At 34.2% G+C, this 17,509-nt stretch overlaps 1 protein-coding gene across 1 annotated transcript in view; it reads left to right on the top strand.

Annotated features, from left to right (window-relative positions):
* LOC150096820 (F-box only protein 31-like) overlaps nt 1-17,509 on the top strand; it is a 133,860-nt gene that overhangs the window by 96,297 nt on the left and 20,054 nt on the right. The window contains exons 7-8 of the mRNA XM_090407802.1: nt 1,397-1,553; nt 15,712-15,932. Coding sequence (XP_090263928.1) covers nt 1,397-1,553; nt 15,712-15,932 — 378 coding nt within the window. The remainder of the gene's footprint in view (nt 1-1,396; nt 1,554-15,711; nt 15,933-17,509) is intronic.

Genomic DNA, 17,509 nt, shown 5'->3' with positions numbered 1-17,509 from the left:
TGAAATTATTAAATTAGGCTTTGACATTTGAAGGGAAAGAAAACCTGCATTTTTTTTTTACACTGGATTCACTATGTAATCATAATTGATATTTGCATTCATTCAAGTAGCATACAATTTTCAACAATATAAGCATGCATCTGCTCTGTAAAACTGGGAAAGAGATTGTTTTTTGTTTGTTTGGTTACTAATAGGTGTTGGTTGTTAATAGTGCTTCTTTGTCTTAGTGGGAATCATGTGTTCAGAAAAATCTTTTTTAGTGACAGTGAAATTTTAGAATGTCATGTTTCCAGTAGTAATGATGATTATATATCAGAAATAAAGGACAATTTGTCCTCTTAAATTTATTCCAGATGGTGGTGATGAAGAAACTGCTGAAAATAATCTATATCAGTCTGACTTCCAGAAATGGATATAAAGTGAATCTGTATACTCCTCTAAATCAGTTTAAGTCAGCAAATATTATTAACTTAAAACCTGGACCTACAAGATATACTATAGCAGAATTACTGATGAGTAATCTAGTCAATTATTTTTCCTCAAAAATAAATTTAATTAAAATATGCTTCTAATTACATTACCATCAAATCTTGATGGTAATGTAATGTTTGCCAAAATGCATGCAGATCACAGGGAAGCCATTATTATTGATGAACATTTGGCATGGAAATATTTATAGAATACATATATTGAAGAAACCAAACACCTGCGGAAGGAGTGAGTTGGTTAGAGATGAATTATTAATCAATCTACTTGCCCTCTGTATTGAGGCAGGCATTTTAAGGGAGCTCTTATGGGCCCCACTCCAAATGTGAGAGCAATATTCAATATCTTGGCAGATTTGTGATTTGTATAAGATTAACTGCTATTCAGAGGTGAAGTCACTTCTTGAGCGAAAGAGAGATCCTAGGTTTTTTAGAAGCAGAGGATGCAATGTTTGTGATGTGTTTATGGCAGGAGAGGCTTGATATCAGGGTGATTCCATGAAGAGAAATCTTGTCTCTGTTCTCTCCAACTTACAGCTTGTGGCTCAGATTCTATTGCTGCATGAGAATGTTTTTGAATTAGGTGAGATCACGATAAACATACACATGAAAAGAACTTGTTAGACTTTTTCTAAACAAGGCTAAGTCTGTGGTCTATAAACAAGAAACTGATTTATCATTCCCATGAAAAATGAAGATGACACAACATATGTCACTGTGAAACAGGAGTGAGAAGTGATTATAAAATAGTATTATTGACTGAAAGATCCCCATAAAATGAGTTCTGCAATAAGAGTAAATATTAGAATAGTAGGATGGATAATTATATTACTAATTGAATTTTCTTTCTTCTTTTTCTTTTCATATGTTGTGACCAAATAAAATGTTAATGGCAATAATCAATATTTCAGTTTTTCTTATCAGTTTCGACGTGTTAGTGTACCTAAAAGATTTTCTGGTGTTCCTATACAACCTGGACTTTTCAAAGGTACCTATGGTGCTCATGGTTTGGAGCTTGTATTATTAGATTATGAAGAAGAATCCAAAGTTAAAGCCTTGAAAATATCTGTAAGTAAATTTGTAAATATAAAGTGCAGATATTTTTTCTTCTGGATTGAGTAATTTTTTACATAAGTATAATAAGAATATGTATATTCTTATACAACCAATATATTACATAGTTTTTTATCCACATTGTGCTCTTGCAAAATGATATTTAATCATCACTATGAACACATTGATTGCCAGCTACAGATAAGTACGTACATGCCACATTTTTATGTTGGAACATTGTGTTAGCAATAACCGGCCCATGTCCTGAGCAGAAATCCAGCAGGTATTTGCCATTATTATTAGCTTTGCTCTTTTCTCCAAATTTTCCCAAAATATTTTTGTAAGTCTGAAAGTCATTTCCCACTCTGCTATTTAGATCCCCAACAAAGGCCAACTTTTCCTTTTTCAATGTCAGTTGCTTTCCCTAAAGCCTGAAAAAATTCCTCCACTTCTACCTTAGTAGAACCTTCTGTGGGACCATAGGTACAAATAAGTCTCATTACCCAGTTTCCCATTCTGATATTTGCCCACATCACTCTACTTGATATTGCCTGCCATTCAAGAAGATTAGCCTCATATTTTGTGTTGAATACTATAGCTGCTACTCCTTTTCTCTGATTGTTATTGCCTGAATATAACATTTTGCATTTATTGTATTTATTTTGTTTTCACATTCATATTCACATTCAAATATGAGCCTCATTATCATTGCTGATTCTTTCACTCTCTTGGATTAAATCAGGCAGATACCTCTTCCTCCCTCCATATACCACTTTCCAATCCATTGTCACTCTTATCCAAGTTAATATTTATATTCCTATTCCATATCCTCCAGTTTATGCAACAACTTTTCATGTGGAATTTTTCCTATGAAATTCCTTAACAAAGTCTAACAGTATCACAGTTATCCATTTCCTTTATCTAAGCTGCAACATTATAATAAAATATAAGCAAATTGTTCAGACATGACCTCCCTTTAGTAAACCCTTTCTGTTACTTGCAAAGTATAATTTGTCTATTAACTTTGTGTAAGTTCTTACCAACTTCTCTAAAATCTTCACCACAACCCCAGATATTGATAGGTTGGTAGTTACATGTCACTTGCACCATCCTTATATCTGACTATTGTATATTCTTTTCATTCCTGTGAGATCTTTTCTGAGATGATATGCAAATTATATATCAAATTATACAGATATCAAGGGTCTAATCAGTTTAGTTGAACATTCTTTTAGCATATGTGCTGATATTCCATTATCCCTCTTGCTGAATCCTTATCCAGGCTATACAACAAATCTAGAACAGTTCCTCTTAACCTATCTCTTCATCTAATATAGTGGTAATGCTGTGCACCATGTTGACAGATCTTAGGTAAGTGAGTATTCATTATTTGAATAGTCACATTAATTTGACACAAGGATACCTCTGCATTTATTCTACATTCATTCTTCCTTTTACTTGTAACATAAAGATAAATTCTTTTGAGTTTCCTTTATCCTGCACAGCCAGTTTCTTTTCACACTGCAACTTAGCTGCCCATATACTACTGGTAAATTTTCTGGTCTGCACTTTATATATTTCATGACTCTCATCCTTGGTGTCAAGATATTCCTTTCACATCATCATCTTATAGATCTCTTGCTCAATAGGTTGCACATCCCACCATATGTGTTCTTTATATTTTAGAGATACATTCAGATACTGCATCATTTAATCATCTTTTCAGATTTTCCCATGCACTGCTGATATTCTTCCCATTGAATAACTGATACTATTTCTGACTTTGTAGCTCAGCACGTACCCTGTCCTAATTGAAACATTCATATACTTAGCTACTTCCAAGGTCAGTTTGACATATTTGTTGTCACTAACTGGTGGCAAAACAGTTGTTGGAAGTTTTTTCACTTGGTTATACTATAAATTAAAAATACCAAGAAATTATATACAGTGGGTGATCGGTTAATGAACAAATCTGACAATGAACACTTTCATGAAAGAATTTTGTTCGGACAACAAACACATGTTTGGATAACGAACACCTCACAGAACAAACACAGGAAGAAGCAATGCTGTGTGTAAGATTTGTAGAACTGTATTTTACTGCCATCTATGAACGGTTTCTGGAATGAGACTTTGACAGTTGTATACATAACCTTTTTTGTGCGCTAGTTGATTTCTGTTCTCTGAATTTTTGTAAGTGCTTTTCTGAACTTTTTATTAAAAAAAAAAAAAAAACTGATAATATTATGGGGCCTAAAAAGAGTGGAGTGTCAAGAACTGTGCTCACCATAGAAACTAAGCAAGAGATAATAGCCAAGGTAGAGAGTGGGCAGAAGATGTCTGGTGTTGCTAGGCAGTATGGCTTGAACAGGTCTACAGTAGGCACAATCTTAGCTAAGAAAGATATAATCAAGAAGACTCAAGCAGCTAAAGGAGTAACGAAAATTGTATCTGAGAAACAAAGATGTGCCATCCATGAAAAAATGAAGAGATTGCTTTTAGTTTGGATAAAAGAAAGGGAAATGAAAAGAGATGCAACTAATATGACTATCATTCAAGAGAAGGCTAGAGAAATTTTTGAAGAATTGAAGAAACAAACTCCACATTCGTCACATGAGGAGATAGAATTCAAGGCTACCACTGGATGGTTTGCAAAGTTTAGAAGGAGATTTGGCATTAAACATGTGGTAATGGTATGTCTGCTAGTGCAGATAAAGAAGAAGCTGAGAAGTTCTGTCTCAAATTTCAAGAATTCATTAAAAAAGAAGGATATTGTCCACAACAAATTTTCAATTGTGATGAAACTGGTTTATTTTGGAAGCGCATGCCGAACTGTACCTACCTCACGAAAGATGAGAAAAATCTTCCTGGGCATAAACCCATGAAAGACCGATTGACGTTACTTTTGGGAGCTAACGCTAGTGGTGATATGAAGCTTAAACCTCTTCTTGTCTATCACTCTGAGAACCCTAGAGCATTCAACAAAAATTCCATAATTAAAGAAAGACTGCCAGTGATGTGAAGATCGAATGAAAGGGCATGGGTCATGCAGGTTCTTTTCAAAGAATGGCTATTTAAAGTTTGTGCCCCAAGCATCAAGGATTACCTTCAGACCAATGAATTGCCATTGAAAGCATTGTTGCTATTGGACAATGCACCAGGACACCCAAAAGACCTTGAAGATAATTTGCTGTAAGACTTTCCCTGGCTGACAGTTCAGTTTCTGCTTCCAAATACCACTTCGTTGATTCAGCCAATCATTGCGGGTTTCAAGAAATTGTACGCTCACATGCTGTTTCGTCAGTGTTTTGAAGCATGCCAATTCTTCTTAACAATGACATTAAAAACATTTTTGAAAGAAAAATTTGATATTCTTGAAGCTATCCGGCTCGTTTAAAAGGCATGGTCCGAAGTTACTCAACGACAGTTGAATTCTGCTTGGCGAAAGCTGTGTCCAGGGATTCGGGGAGACTGAGATGATGTCCCTGAAATTATGGATGAAATTGTGACAACTGCTAGAGATCTGGAATTGGAGGTGAATGAAGATGACATTGAAGAGCTCATAATGGAACATGAAAATGATCTGAAGACAGAAGAACTCCAAGAACTCTTGAATGAAGAACACCAAGAAACTCAGCGAGATGTGTTTTCTTCTGAAAGAGAGGAAGACGAAAGAGGACCAATGCCGACATCTGCTATTAAAGATCTTTTGACGAAGTGGGAGGATGTCAGAACAAGTCTCAGAATGGCACCCAAAACAGGTTGAGGTCAATAGGCTTGGAGATCTCTACAACGACAATGCTATTAATCACTTCTGAAAAAGAGAAAAGCAATTGACATTGGAGAGATTCTTTAACACTCCACAAACAGGGAAAAAAAACAAAAACTGATGAAAATGCAAGACTGTGTATGCATGTATTATTGTTATTATAAAGAAATGTAGTAAGAAATTATATAATTTTTTATTTATTTTTTTGGATCTCCAGAACAAATTAATCAAATTCCCATAAAAATCTATGGTAAATCAATAATCGGTTAATGAACAGCAAACATCGTCTTTGAATGGATTATGTTCGTTAACCGATCATCCTCTGTACTTGGATAAAGTGTAAGCATTATGCATACACTTGCATTATGGGATACTAAGGCAAGTGATGCGAAGTCATAATTTTCTATATACGAGCTTCCAGTCCTGAAAATACTTCAGGTGCAAACTTTGTTTGCTTACACTTGGATAAAGGATTAAACCAAGTATATAATTTCTTGGTATCTTTAATTTATAGTATAACGAAGTGGAAAAACTTCCAACAGCTATCTCTAATCCAGAATATTTTAATAATTAGGTGTGACAGCTTTTGGCTACTCATATATAAAATGTCTTCTGCATTACACAAGGATACCTCTGCATTTATTAAAGTTAATTTTCTACATTCATTCTTCCTTTTACTTGTAACAAAGAAATTCTTCTGAGTTTCCTTTATCCTTAGTATCACCTCTGGGTCTGGCTCCCACTGATGACACCTCAAAGGTCGAAACTGGTCTGGGTAGTGAAGTGACCCTTCCCATAATGCATAGCATTATACATGTCTGCAAGGATATGTGCTTTGCTGCAATAGGTTTCACGGTATAAAAAGAACACAGATGGTTAAGAAAATAACTATTTATTAACTTAAAAGCTAATATTTCGCTGGTATTATATCCAGCATCTTCAGAGCACACAACACAAAGGTTGTTACACAGGCAAGACAACCACAATCCGGTATAACAGTGGGGATAGTATAAGTGATTGCAGCATGCAACACAAGACTAAAGTCCTAATATGGCGCCATCTAGGTTAAAAAAAAAAAAATTATTCAAAGTTTTCAAATAGTAGTCCAAATGATAAAAAATAAAAGTAATAAATATTAATTTGGTCTTAGGATGACTGTCTCCCAAATCTTTGGTAGATTTATACAGCCATACTTGTTAAGGTGTGGAGTATGTTTCAAGGCTTCTGTTGATTCCAGGAACAACCTCTCTGACTTGTAGAAGCTTCTGCGCATTACTTTTGTTTCTTTCCAATTGATCCTGTGTGCAGGGGTATCCAAAGCATGGTCTGCAGGGGTATTCAAAGCATGGTCTGCCAGACCCGACTTACTATATGGTAAGTCAAGTTAAGGTAAGTATACATAATATATATACCGTGACTTACCATATGGTAAGTCACGGTATATAAAGAACACAGATAGTTATTTTCTTAACCATCTGTGTTCTTTTTATACCGTGAAACCTATTACAACATGTCTGACGAACACATAAGCCTATCCACGCGTATATGTGCTTTGCATTATGGGATACTAATGTAAGTGGTGTGAAGTCATTAGCTTTTATATATGAGTTGCCCCAGTCCTGAAATTAATTCAGACACAAACTTTGTTTGCTTATACTTGGATAAAGGATTAACCCAAGTATATACCCTATTTGCCGGCATATAAGACGCACTTTTTTCTTCGAAAATAGGTCTGGAAAAACTGGGTGCATCTTATATGCCGATATAAGATGCACAACAATGCCGATACTCAATTTTTTATTACTTTTCTGGAAATTTTCTCTGTTCCGAGTTATGCGATTTCTTTCTTGGTTCCTTGCAGTGTGTGAGAGCATTCCAGTTACGTAGAGTTCAGTGGATGCGCATGCACTGTCATCAATCATTGCATTTAAATGAACAATCCTGTTCATTTAAACTTTCTAATTGTTGTCACAGTTGTTGTGAATGGTGATAAATTTCTGCAGTAAAATTTTCTCTAAATTTCTTGGCAAATTATGGTTGAAAAACGTCAGCATTGCCACAATATTGCATACAGGCTACGTGTGATTGTGTATGTTAAAGAACATGGAAACAGAGCTGCAGATAGGCATTTTGCTCCCCCTCCCCCCCAATTGAGAAAATAAGAACTTGGCTGAATCAGGAAGAGGATCTAAAAAATCTTTTTTTTCTAAAAAATGTTTACAAAAAAGGGGATGCATCTTATATGCCGGCAAATACGGTAATTTCTTGGTATCTTTAATTTATGGTGGCAAAACAATCACATCCTTAACTGAGACTCCTTATGATTTTTTATGAACACATTTAACATTCTTTGAGTTAGAGTTCTTCTTTCACATGCTACTCGAGAAAGTTGTTTCACAACTGATCAATAAATGCTCTTGTATCTTATCACAGGTTTTCTCTGCTACTGAATCAATGCTCTGAATTTTTATCACTCATAATGATTACGGATTTAAGTTACCTGTAATGATTATTTGTTGAGCTTGGCAATGCATTTCATTGTCCCAAGTATCTGAACTGCCAGGTCTGTAGCAGTACCCCACTACATATTTCATTCTGTTAGCCTTCAATTCTTTTTTTTTACCCCATACTATTAGTCTTTGCTTCACATCAGATGGCCTTAAACTACTGTTACATGGAACATTATTACTATTATTGCTTTTATGGGTTTCTATTCTAACTGGACCTCAAATCATCTGATATCATTATTTATGTACTTCCTTCCTCTTTTGTTCTGTCTTTCCTAAAAATACTATATCCTTTGCAATTGATTCTAGTTACTATATCTGACTCTGAGAGCTAGGTTTCACTAATGTCAACAGCATAAATTATGCTTGACAAGAAATTAAATTCTTTTAATCCTTTCTCCAAGTGTAAGCAAACAAAGCTTTTGTATGAAATATCTTCATACTAGATTAGTTATGTGTAGAACTATTAACTTCACATCAGTTTCCTTAGATGTGAATTCAGCAGCCTCTGTATACAAGTATCCTAGTCATAGAGATACTCCACATGTTAAAATTTTGTTTGCTTACACTTGGATAAAGGATTATACAAGAATATGTTTTTCAAGTATAATTTACTTAGTAACCAAATGAAAAAGCACTTTTTATGCAATGTCAATAATCTTAAGCCACATTGTATTCACAAAAAGCAATAAACTCAAACGCCTTTGTTCCCAATGCTCCCATTTGTGTATAGACATAACCAGTTATCTCTTAACTTTTTTGTATGCATCTGCAGTCTGCTTGGCTCACAGGAGCAAATGTCTCTTTTCTGCCTTCTTTCTCCCATTCTGCAAGATGCATTTCAAGTCTGACCCCAAAGTATACAGGTCTACCCTTTCACCACTTTTATCATTATTACATATGCATACTTTAGCTGCACTCAGGCCTGGCTGGTGGCGTGTGCAATATACACAGCTGCTGCAGAAAAAAAGGTGCCTAAAAGATCTCAAAAATATGAGATAAGAGTTTAAAAAACAACAAATGGTACATATAATTATGAATGTACATCGTCTTCCGTTCAGGCCCCTTCAGATCTTCCCAGAAATGAACAAATAAATTCTGAAATTGTATCCTGGACTCGATTATATCACTGTAATTTTTGATTAAAATTTACAAAAATATACCTAAAATAGTTCTTTATTTTTTGATGTATCATAAAATCAACTTATGATTAATTGTTGAGTTCCGTGTAAAGGCCGTATCCTAATTTTAATTGAATTGGATGCATGTGGTCCGGCTCTAAAAGTCGGCTTACTACTGATAACTCATTCTTCTCGACATTCGAGCCTGTTATATTAGCACGCTGTTAGGGCAGCGTCAGCGACACAAAATAATCGGCGAACTCTCTAGTCCAATGTGAAACATTTTATTTTCGAATTAATTTTGAATAATGTAAAGAATGTTTGAATAAATCTCTTAACTTTATATTTTTATATTATTTTGAAAATTTTTATAACTTGAAAAATGTGTATAAGCAGGACTAATCCATAGGTAACATTATACTGTAAAGCGGTTTTCATTTGTTTTTCATTTCCTGTTTGTTTTATTCACACTTTACTCAAAAAAAAACTTTTTTGGAAAGGCGGCGAACATTAATCGCACACACAAGAAAAATACTACACAGTCTACACAGCTCTGCACAGTCTACTGGTCCTGGCTGCACTTAATCACACATTCTCACTCTTCCTTCCATGATGATCTATTTTTGCTGATTCTCTGCATTAGGTCTCACTTCAATAAATATTTTCTCCAAGCTCCTCATGCTGGAATCCATTCAAGTATAAGCCATCTCTCTTATATAGGTCTTTTCTGCCATCAAATTCACTCCATTTCCAAAAAGATTGCAGCCATTCATTTCTTCTGCACAGTCTACACATCAAATCATTCTTAAGTCAGTACTGCCATATCTTGGTAATAGATCAGTATAATGAAGAAGCACTTTCTATGCAATGCCATTAATCTTAAGCCACAATTTTTTTTGTGTGTGTGTGTGTGTGTGTGTGTGTGTACTTACATCTGCCAAATTTTGCCAAAAATTTGGAAGACTGTTATCCTAAGATCAATTCTCACACAGTTGTAATACTTCTTTTTCACAACATTAGAGGGTGCCGAATTAGGACTTTAGATCTTTTGTTCATTATAATTTGAATTGTTTCGCTTACTCATTGTTCTATGTAAACTATAACATATTGTTTTGCTCTGAAGATGCTAGGTTAAAATTTAGTGAAATATAAACCAGTTAATAAACATTTTTATAATTTAGATCATTTGGTGGTGTAATACCATTTAAAATAAGTTATGAATAGACTAATAATTATTACTCTCTCTCTCTCTCTCTCTCTCCTTTCTCATGTCTTCCATCAATCCTTTCATATCCTCTCTCTCATACTGTATTTATCACTACTTAAGTCATCAGCTATGAACACTACCATTTCTTTTTACTGTTCTGTTTCTTGAAAAGCATGACGTAATAACTCATCAAGCACAAATTTTACTGAGTAACTTGCTATATGTATTGCTTTTTTCTTACAATCTAATTGACTTACCTTATTTTACTGAGCACAAATTTTACTGAGTAACTTGCTATATGTATTGCTTTTTTCTTACAATCTAATTGACTTACCTTATTTTACTGAGCACAAATTTTACTGAGTAACTTGCTATATGTATTGCTTTTTTCTTACAATCTAATTGACTTACCTTATTATTTATTGACATCTTACTAACTTCTGCACTTTGCAATTTCTGCCTATTTTTTATATCCTGAGTTTTTTTAAACATTTCTCAACTTTATGTAACTTCCAGGTTGATTATTAATATTCTGGTCTCCTCTGACATCTATGTTAACCTTTGCTTTGGACTGCATTCTGTTGTTCTGATTGGTTTTTGGCACAATATTTTATTTGTTCTATAAGTTTCCCATTCAGGATGTAGCAGATATTTTGAGTATTCCTACCTATTTTTTTTTAATAGCCTATATTTTTTATTGCTAATTTTCAATAGTGGTTATTCAGTTCAGTTAATCCTGCAGACTTATACTGAATTTATTTAAGAGTATAACATCATCTGCATAAAGTAGAGAGCATCTTCATAAAGTGTAAGCATCTTCAGTTTTGAATATCAGGTGATACTCTAACGTTAATCCTTACAGATAATGAACAGTGGAAGTAAAGCAAACTTTTGTCTCGCACGTACATTTCTGTACCTACTTCAGTTATAACTGCCATCTTACAGCTTAAATATAAACTGTGTGTATTGCTTAATATAATGTCCTCTTTCACCATAATTGTAGTGTTTTCTTTGGCATCATATCCTTTTTCTAGATCTACAAAACTTAAATACAGATCCTTGTTATATTTCCATGATTTTTGAACTCTCTTAAAAGCGAAAATCTGATCCTAAAAACTCAGGTTTTTGATTATTTTTTCTACTACAAGTAATGATATGTACTCCTGATTGCATTCCTCTTAAATATTTTCTTCCACTGTTCTCTTACTTCCGCTTCATTCTACTGATGTGGCAAGATTTTGCCTCCTGGAAACTCAGGTGTTTCATCCTGAGTTTCCAGGAGGTAAAAATAAAGAAGATAAATTCATTCACAGTTAAGAGACACAATACACTGGCCTTGTAGTTTGAATTGCTTCAGTCATAAAACTAGATCAACCAATCAGCCATCTATTTCATTCAGCATTCTTTCCAAGTAATTATTCCAGACATCGTAAATATCTTTCTTCTTGATGTCGGGAATAATTATTTTTGGTTTTCACCTCACCTCTATCATCTCACTTATGTCATCTTTATCATCTCAGATCCCTGTTACAGTATTTACTTTACTTTTACTTTGCCTCCAATTCTAAGCTTTTCCAATTGCCTCCAGAACATTTTGCAACCTTTCTGATATTTATCTTCTTTATTTTTACCAAAGTCTTCCCATTCATGACTTTTATTTACTTTCTTTTTTACACACTGTGTTGCTTTCTTATTTTCCTCCATTTTCAATTTTCAACATTTCCTTCTTTTCCATGGCTACTTTAACTTCCTGAGCACACTATGTAGTTCTGATTTTTCCACTGTGAAAAAATTTTCCCTGTTGGTTACAATGTATATTATACTTGACAAATTATGTTCTTATTTTAATCTTATACCCAAGCATAATCATAAGAATTCTTATGATTATGCTTGGGTATAGGCCATTAACTTGACATCATTTGCCTTAGTATTTCATAATACAAAAGATTATGGCAACGATCACTCACTTCCAATACTTTTTTTTTTTTAGTTGCATGGTGATACCTCGGCTAACGAAGATTTTTTTTTTCTCTGTTTCTCGGACTCAGCTAATGAATGTTTGAGCGGATGCGTTGTAGATAAGATAGTCTCCTTGGGCAAAGCATTACATTTGGAGGTAAATAAAGATGTAGAAGAATTAGTTGAAGAACACTCAAAAGATCTGACAACTGAATCAGGAAAGAGACAAAGAAGATAAAGAGTGCTCATCAAAGGAGGAGGACAGCAATAAAAAGGGAAGAATGCCAACAGGTGACATTAAAAAAATACTGCGCTACTAGGAAGAGTTTGCCTTTGGCTACAAAGTGGCATCCCAACAAAGCTGAAATGAACAGACTTTGTGCCTTGGTTGAAGACAAGTGTCTGAATCACTTTAAAAACATTCTGAAAAAAAGAGAAGTTCAATCAACTTTGGACAGATTTTTGACTTCTCCTATAGCAAAGAGACAGAGGCCAGATACTGAAGAAGAGGAGACTTACCTTGAATAAACTTTGAAAATTTGGAAGAAGAATAGTAAAAACATTGTGTACATATGGAAAGACTTTTAATGGGATTATATTGATCAAGTGCATATAATAAACAACTATGTTATACCAACTAGTTTCACCAACTAAGGCTGTTGGCATCTTCAGGGTACATAACTGATGTAAGGCAATAAAAAGTAAAAAACTATTACAAACTATAATCAACCGATTCCAATTATATTAAACAAAGAACAGAGCGTGTACAATACGTGCATTGAGTGTGCATGATATCACTGGTTGTTATTTAGGAACGTTCTATAGTTGGCACCATAATTCAGTTCTGGTGAGTTGAAGGATCTGATAAGGGTCTTCCAGATCACGGGCAAGATTAGTCCTTGGTTCCTGTTAAGGTTTTGTATGCAGCGGGCAACTGTTGTGGTCTCCTTAAAAATTCGGGAGCAGAAGTCCTCCTCCATGTAAGGAATTGTGCTTCTATCCCACTCTGTGGTATGGTTCGTTCTTGAGAAATGAAAAGCTAACCCCGATTTTTCTTCTCTGTTATTATTGACGTCACCTATGTGTTCTTTTTGCCTAATTTCAAGGCTCCTTGAAGTTTGGCCGATGTAATTCAAGCCACATGAGCAGGGTATGTTATAAACTCCAGCATATTTGGAGAAAGGATGGCTATCTTTTGGAGATCTTAAGAATTGTCTAATCATTTCTGTGGGTTTTAAAGGCTGCTCTTATTTTATGTGGTCTAAGGAGTTTAGCAATCTTATTGGAAACTGTCCCTAAGTATGGAATGACGATGGTAGAAATATAACGTATATCATCTTGTTGTCTTTGTCGGGGTTCAGAGAAAAGTATCTTGTGGACGAGTCTTCGAGAAAATCCATTCATGGTAAGGTTGGTGGATATCAGGGATAGTTCTTCCTGGAGGTCTTATTGATCTGTTATAAGGAGAGAGGCACGGTTCTTCAACATTGTACAATACTAAGTTTCTGAGAAATGTGGTGGCAGGAAGTGAAATGTAAATAACGTCCTGTATTGGTAGATTTGTGGTAAACTGAGAGGTTGATACCACCGTTTGGAAGCTTTTTAATTAAAGTGTCCAGAAATGATAATTGGTTATCTTTTTCAAGTTCTAGAGTGAATTTGATTGTGTGGTGTAGAGAGTTTGTTAAGAAAGTTGAACAGGTCCTTTTTTGTGTGATTCCAAACGATAAAGATATCGTCAACATATCTCCACCATACTGTGGGTTTAGGGTCTGTTTGAGTTAAGATTTTACTTTCAAAATCCTCCATAAAGAGATCAGCACAAGATGGGGAGAGGGGGGGGGGACTACCAATTGCAAGGCCAGTCAATTGCTGATATATGGTTTTAAACAGATAAGTTGGCAAATTGATTCCATCTGCAATCGGGTGTAGTGCTATTCCATTTTTATGTACCTTCGGAGCGCCATATAGTCTTGGTGTTAGTGGATGCATGGATTTCAATCTTCGTTTTAAGTCTATAGACCAGTTCGCCATGTGACGTATTAAATTGTTGGTATCGTTGTGGTGCTTTAGTGTTGGGTCTGTGACTAGGACACGGTAGGTTGATGTATCCGACAATAAGCTGTTAATCTTATCTTCGTGATCACTGGTGTTTAAAATCACTGTTGGATTTCCCTTATCTGCCTTTAATATGGTAATGTCTTTCTTTTTCTTCAAACTATACAATGTTCTTTTTTTCCAGAGTAGTGATGTTTTTGTTAGGAGTTCTGGAAGATGAGAGGATGATACTACTTTTTAATCTAATATCATTAGCTAGTTCCAGTAATGACGAGAAATAATCATATTATTTCTATATTAAATATATTTCATAATCATATATTAAACAAAGAATCTGTTCTTTGTTTAATATAATTGGAATCGGTTGATTATAGTTTGTAACAATTCTTTAAATAGCAGGCAGCTTCCAGAACGAATTAAATGATTTTCTATAGAAACCTACGGGAAATCACGTTTCGGCTAACTAATGTGATTCTGGAACGAATTATCTTCATTAGCCGAGGTATCACTCTATATGGAAAATAATTGATTTCTGCATCTGATTTAACTTATGTATCTTGGCATAATGTTTTTGCATTATGGGATAAAAACTAAGGCAACTGATGTGAAGTCAACAGCTTTTACATACAAGTAGTGAGAATATTTCATGCTTATGCTTACACTTGGATAAAGGATTAAAACAAGAACATGATTTCTTGTCAAGTATAATAGATTTTTTTCTATCCTTGCAAATGTTTCCTTTCATCTGCCATCCCCCAAGATTATTTCTTGTTTTTACTTGAATAATATTTGTAGATTTTGGTCTACAGCTCACTTCTGAAAGCTACTCAACTTTGATTCTGTTTACTACTTTATTACATATTTTTCTTTTTGGTATGATGCTGAATTTTATTCTACTCAAAACTTAAAAGGGTCCATGCAGTTAGCCTAGTGGCTAACTGCATGGAATATGCCTGGGGAAGGAGTGTCCTAGGTTTGATTCCTCAGACACGTGAGGAGCTGAAGGATCTTACACAGCCGTAGCCAAGTTAGCCAGTCTTGGGTGTGAACAGTAGGGTTTTTTCTCCCAGTTTATCCTGGGGTTTTTTCATCCTGCAAAACAGGCAAACCAGCCTCGAGAACTCAAACTACGGTTTGAGGTCTGATGATTAATAAACCCTCGACACTGTAAGGTAAAAGAGTGTAAAAGGAAGATGAGAGAAACTTAAAAGGTGATCACTCTATTTCAAATCCCCTGTATACTCTTTTCCTGAACTAGCATGAAAATACTACTATCAGCAATAACATAGTAAGACTTTCTTTATTTCCTTTGTTTGCAACTGTTTTAAAAAATCCTTCATAGGTTCATGTTTTAACAGTTATTTATTTTTGAGAGACTGTTCATATATTGGAGCTTAAGTCATTAAATTGGAAAATCATTTTATAACGGATGAATTATTATAGATAAGCTCCAATACCCAACTTGAAGGCAGGATGTTATGATTTAGTTACTATATTTTTATTATTTTAATTTAGGATTAATATCAAGCCCCTTCTCTCTTTTTCTGCATAGGGAGATCCTAATGTACCTGCTGGCAAAATAACATTCCAGGTAGACCTAAACTATCCTATGGTACTAACGGAGGAAGAACAACAAACCGTCTCTCACCTGGAATCATTACAAGCCATTAGGATTTCAGATGGACAGGAAGCTAGGCCTACTACTCAACCATTTCTCCTACCTGTAGATTGTTTTGAACGTTTCAGTAGCATTCCCAGATTGTGTACTGCAAGGTAATAACGTAATAATTTCTCATTATTTGCTATATCACTAAAAATATTAATAGCCTGAAGGAGTTGTTTCTATGGACTGTTGTAAATTTATCTAGAACTATTTAGTGTGTATTTGAAATCATAAACATGCATGCTATAATAAAATATTGATATTTATTGAACACAAATATTTCATTTTACATATTGTAAAACATCCTCAATGTAAGATGAATAGAAAAGAATAGAAAAGTGCATCTATTAAAATAGAATCCTTCTAACCTACAGTCACATAATAGGCTAGGATAAAACATTATTGGGAAATATATGTATATTAAAAAAAAATTAATACAGTTGAGGATAACAATTTCCCAAACTTTTAGAAGAGAAAGGTGGTCATTACAATTGAAGAGTTAGGATGATGGAGAGCTGAAGCATTACTCTATTGTTCTAACTTAAATCATGTTGACGTCTTTTCTCTTGCAAAAGTTTGCGATTATTGTCCTTTGCATTAAGTAGTTTTTTAATATATTTCTCAATAGTGTTTTATCTATTATGTGATTGCATGCTTAGGATTCTATTTTAACACAAACATTTTCAATTCTTTTGTATTTAATTTTTATTATTTTTCATTATCTTCATTATTGACATGCAGTGAAATATTTGCATTTTAATAAATATGAAATAATATTAATTGTTTAAAATATTGACAGTGCCACAGTTTTTGTTGCACAAAAAGAAAAAAACTGTTGAATGTGTGTGACACGAATTATTAATATTACAAATGTCTAATCCTTGGAGAGTGTAGCTGATGAAAATTAAAGAAAAGTTGAATAATGCAGTTGTCATTCAGGAATGCCATGTGACTGCAAAATTTATTTAAGGCCTCCAGCTGTGTATAGTAGCGACAGTGATGTTATTCCAGAAAATTTTCAAATAGGTATTGCAGCTACTTGAGAAAAATCTAAAACTACAATATGCATATATCGTTTAGAGGCCTACTACACCATCACCCCACCCCCCATTTTCAATAAGACTGTTCTATAAGTCAGCACCAAGCAGTCCTAAGAATTGGTGGTATGAATTATCCACATCAAAAATATAAAAAAGTAACATCATTCTAAGTATGCAGCCTCTTAGTACCCTTCTTTTTGTGATAATGAAAACATAATTTTTGAAGATGGTGTTTATGACACTACCAAGTCATCCATGAAATTCCCAGATTTGGGTTGGACATTCATGCCACTTGCTGCCTGCATTTCAAATGTAGATGTAAATCACTTTTTTTATATAAGGCATCTCTAACTGCATCAATCTAGATACTAGTCTTCTTGTGGATCATCTTTTCTTGTCATTAAACATCTATTTGCTGAACACTCTTTTCCCATTCTGTTTAAGTGATTGTGCCACCTGAGATTAGCTCTTCTTGCACACTCTTGAATACTAATATCATGTTCCTTCCTAATATCTTCATTCTTAATATGATTCTACTATCTGTTTACTTACCTAATTTTTCTCAAACTCTCATATCTGTTGTCTTCATATGTTGATCACATATTCTATTTCTAACCATGCTCTAGAACCATTAGTTAAAATAGATT

Source organism: Typopeltis vanoorti, chromosome 18, assembly GCF_054136105.1.
Source record: "Typopeltis vanoorti isolate ZY-2024b chromosome 18, IOZ_Tvanoo_1.0, whole genome shotgun sequence".
In the NCBI taxonomy this organism is placed as follows: domain Eukaryota; kingdom Metazoa; phylum Arthropoda; class Arachnida; order Uropygi; family Thelyphonidae; genus Typopeltis; species Typopeltis vanoorti.
This window is presented reverse-complemented; position numbering and strand designations above follow the sequence as displayed.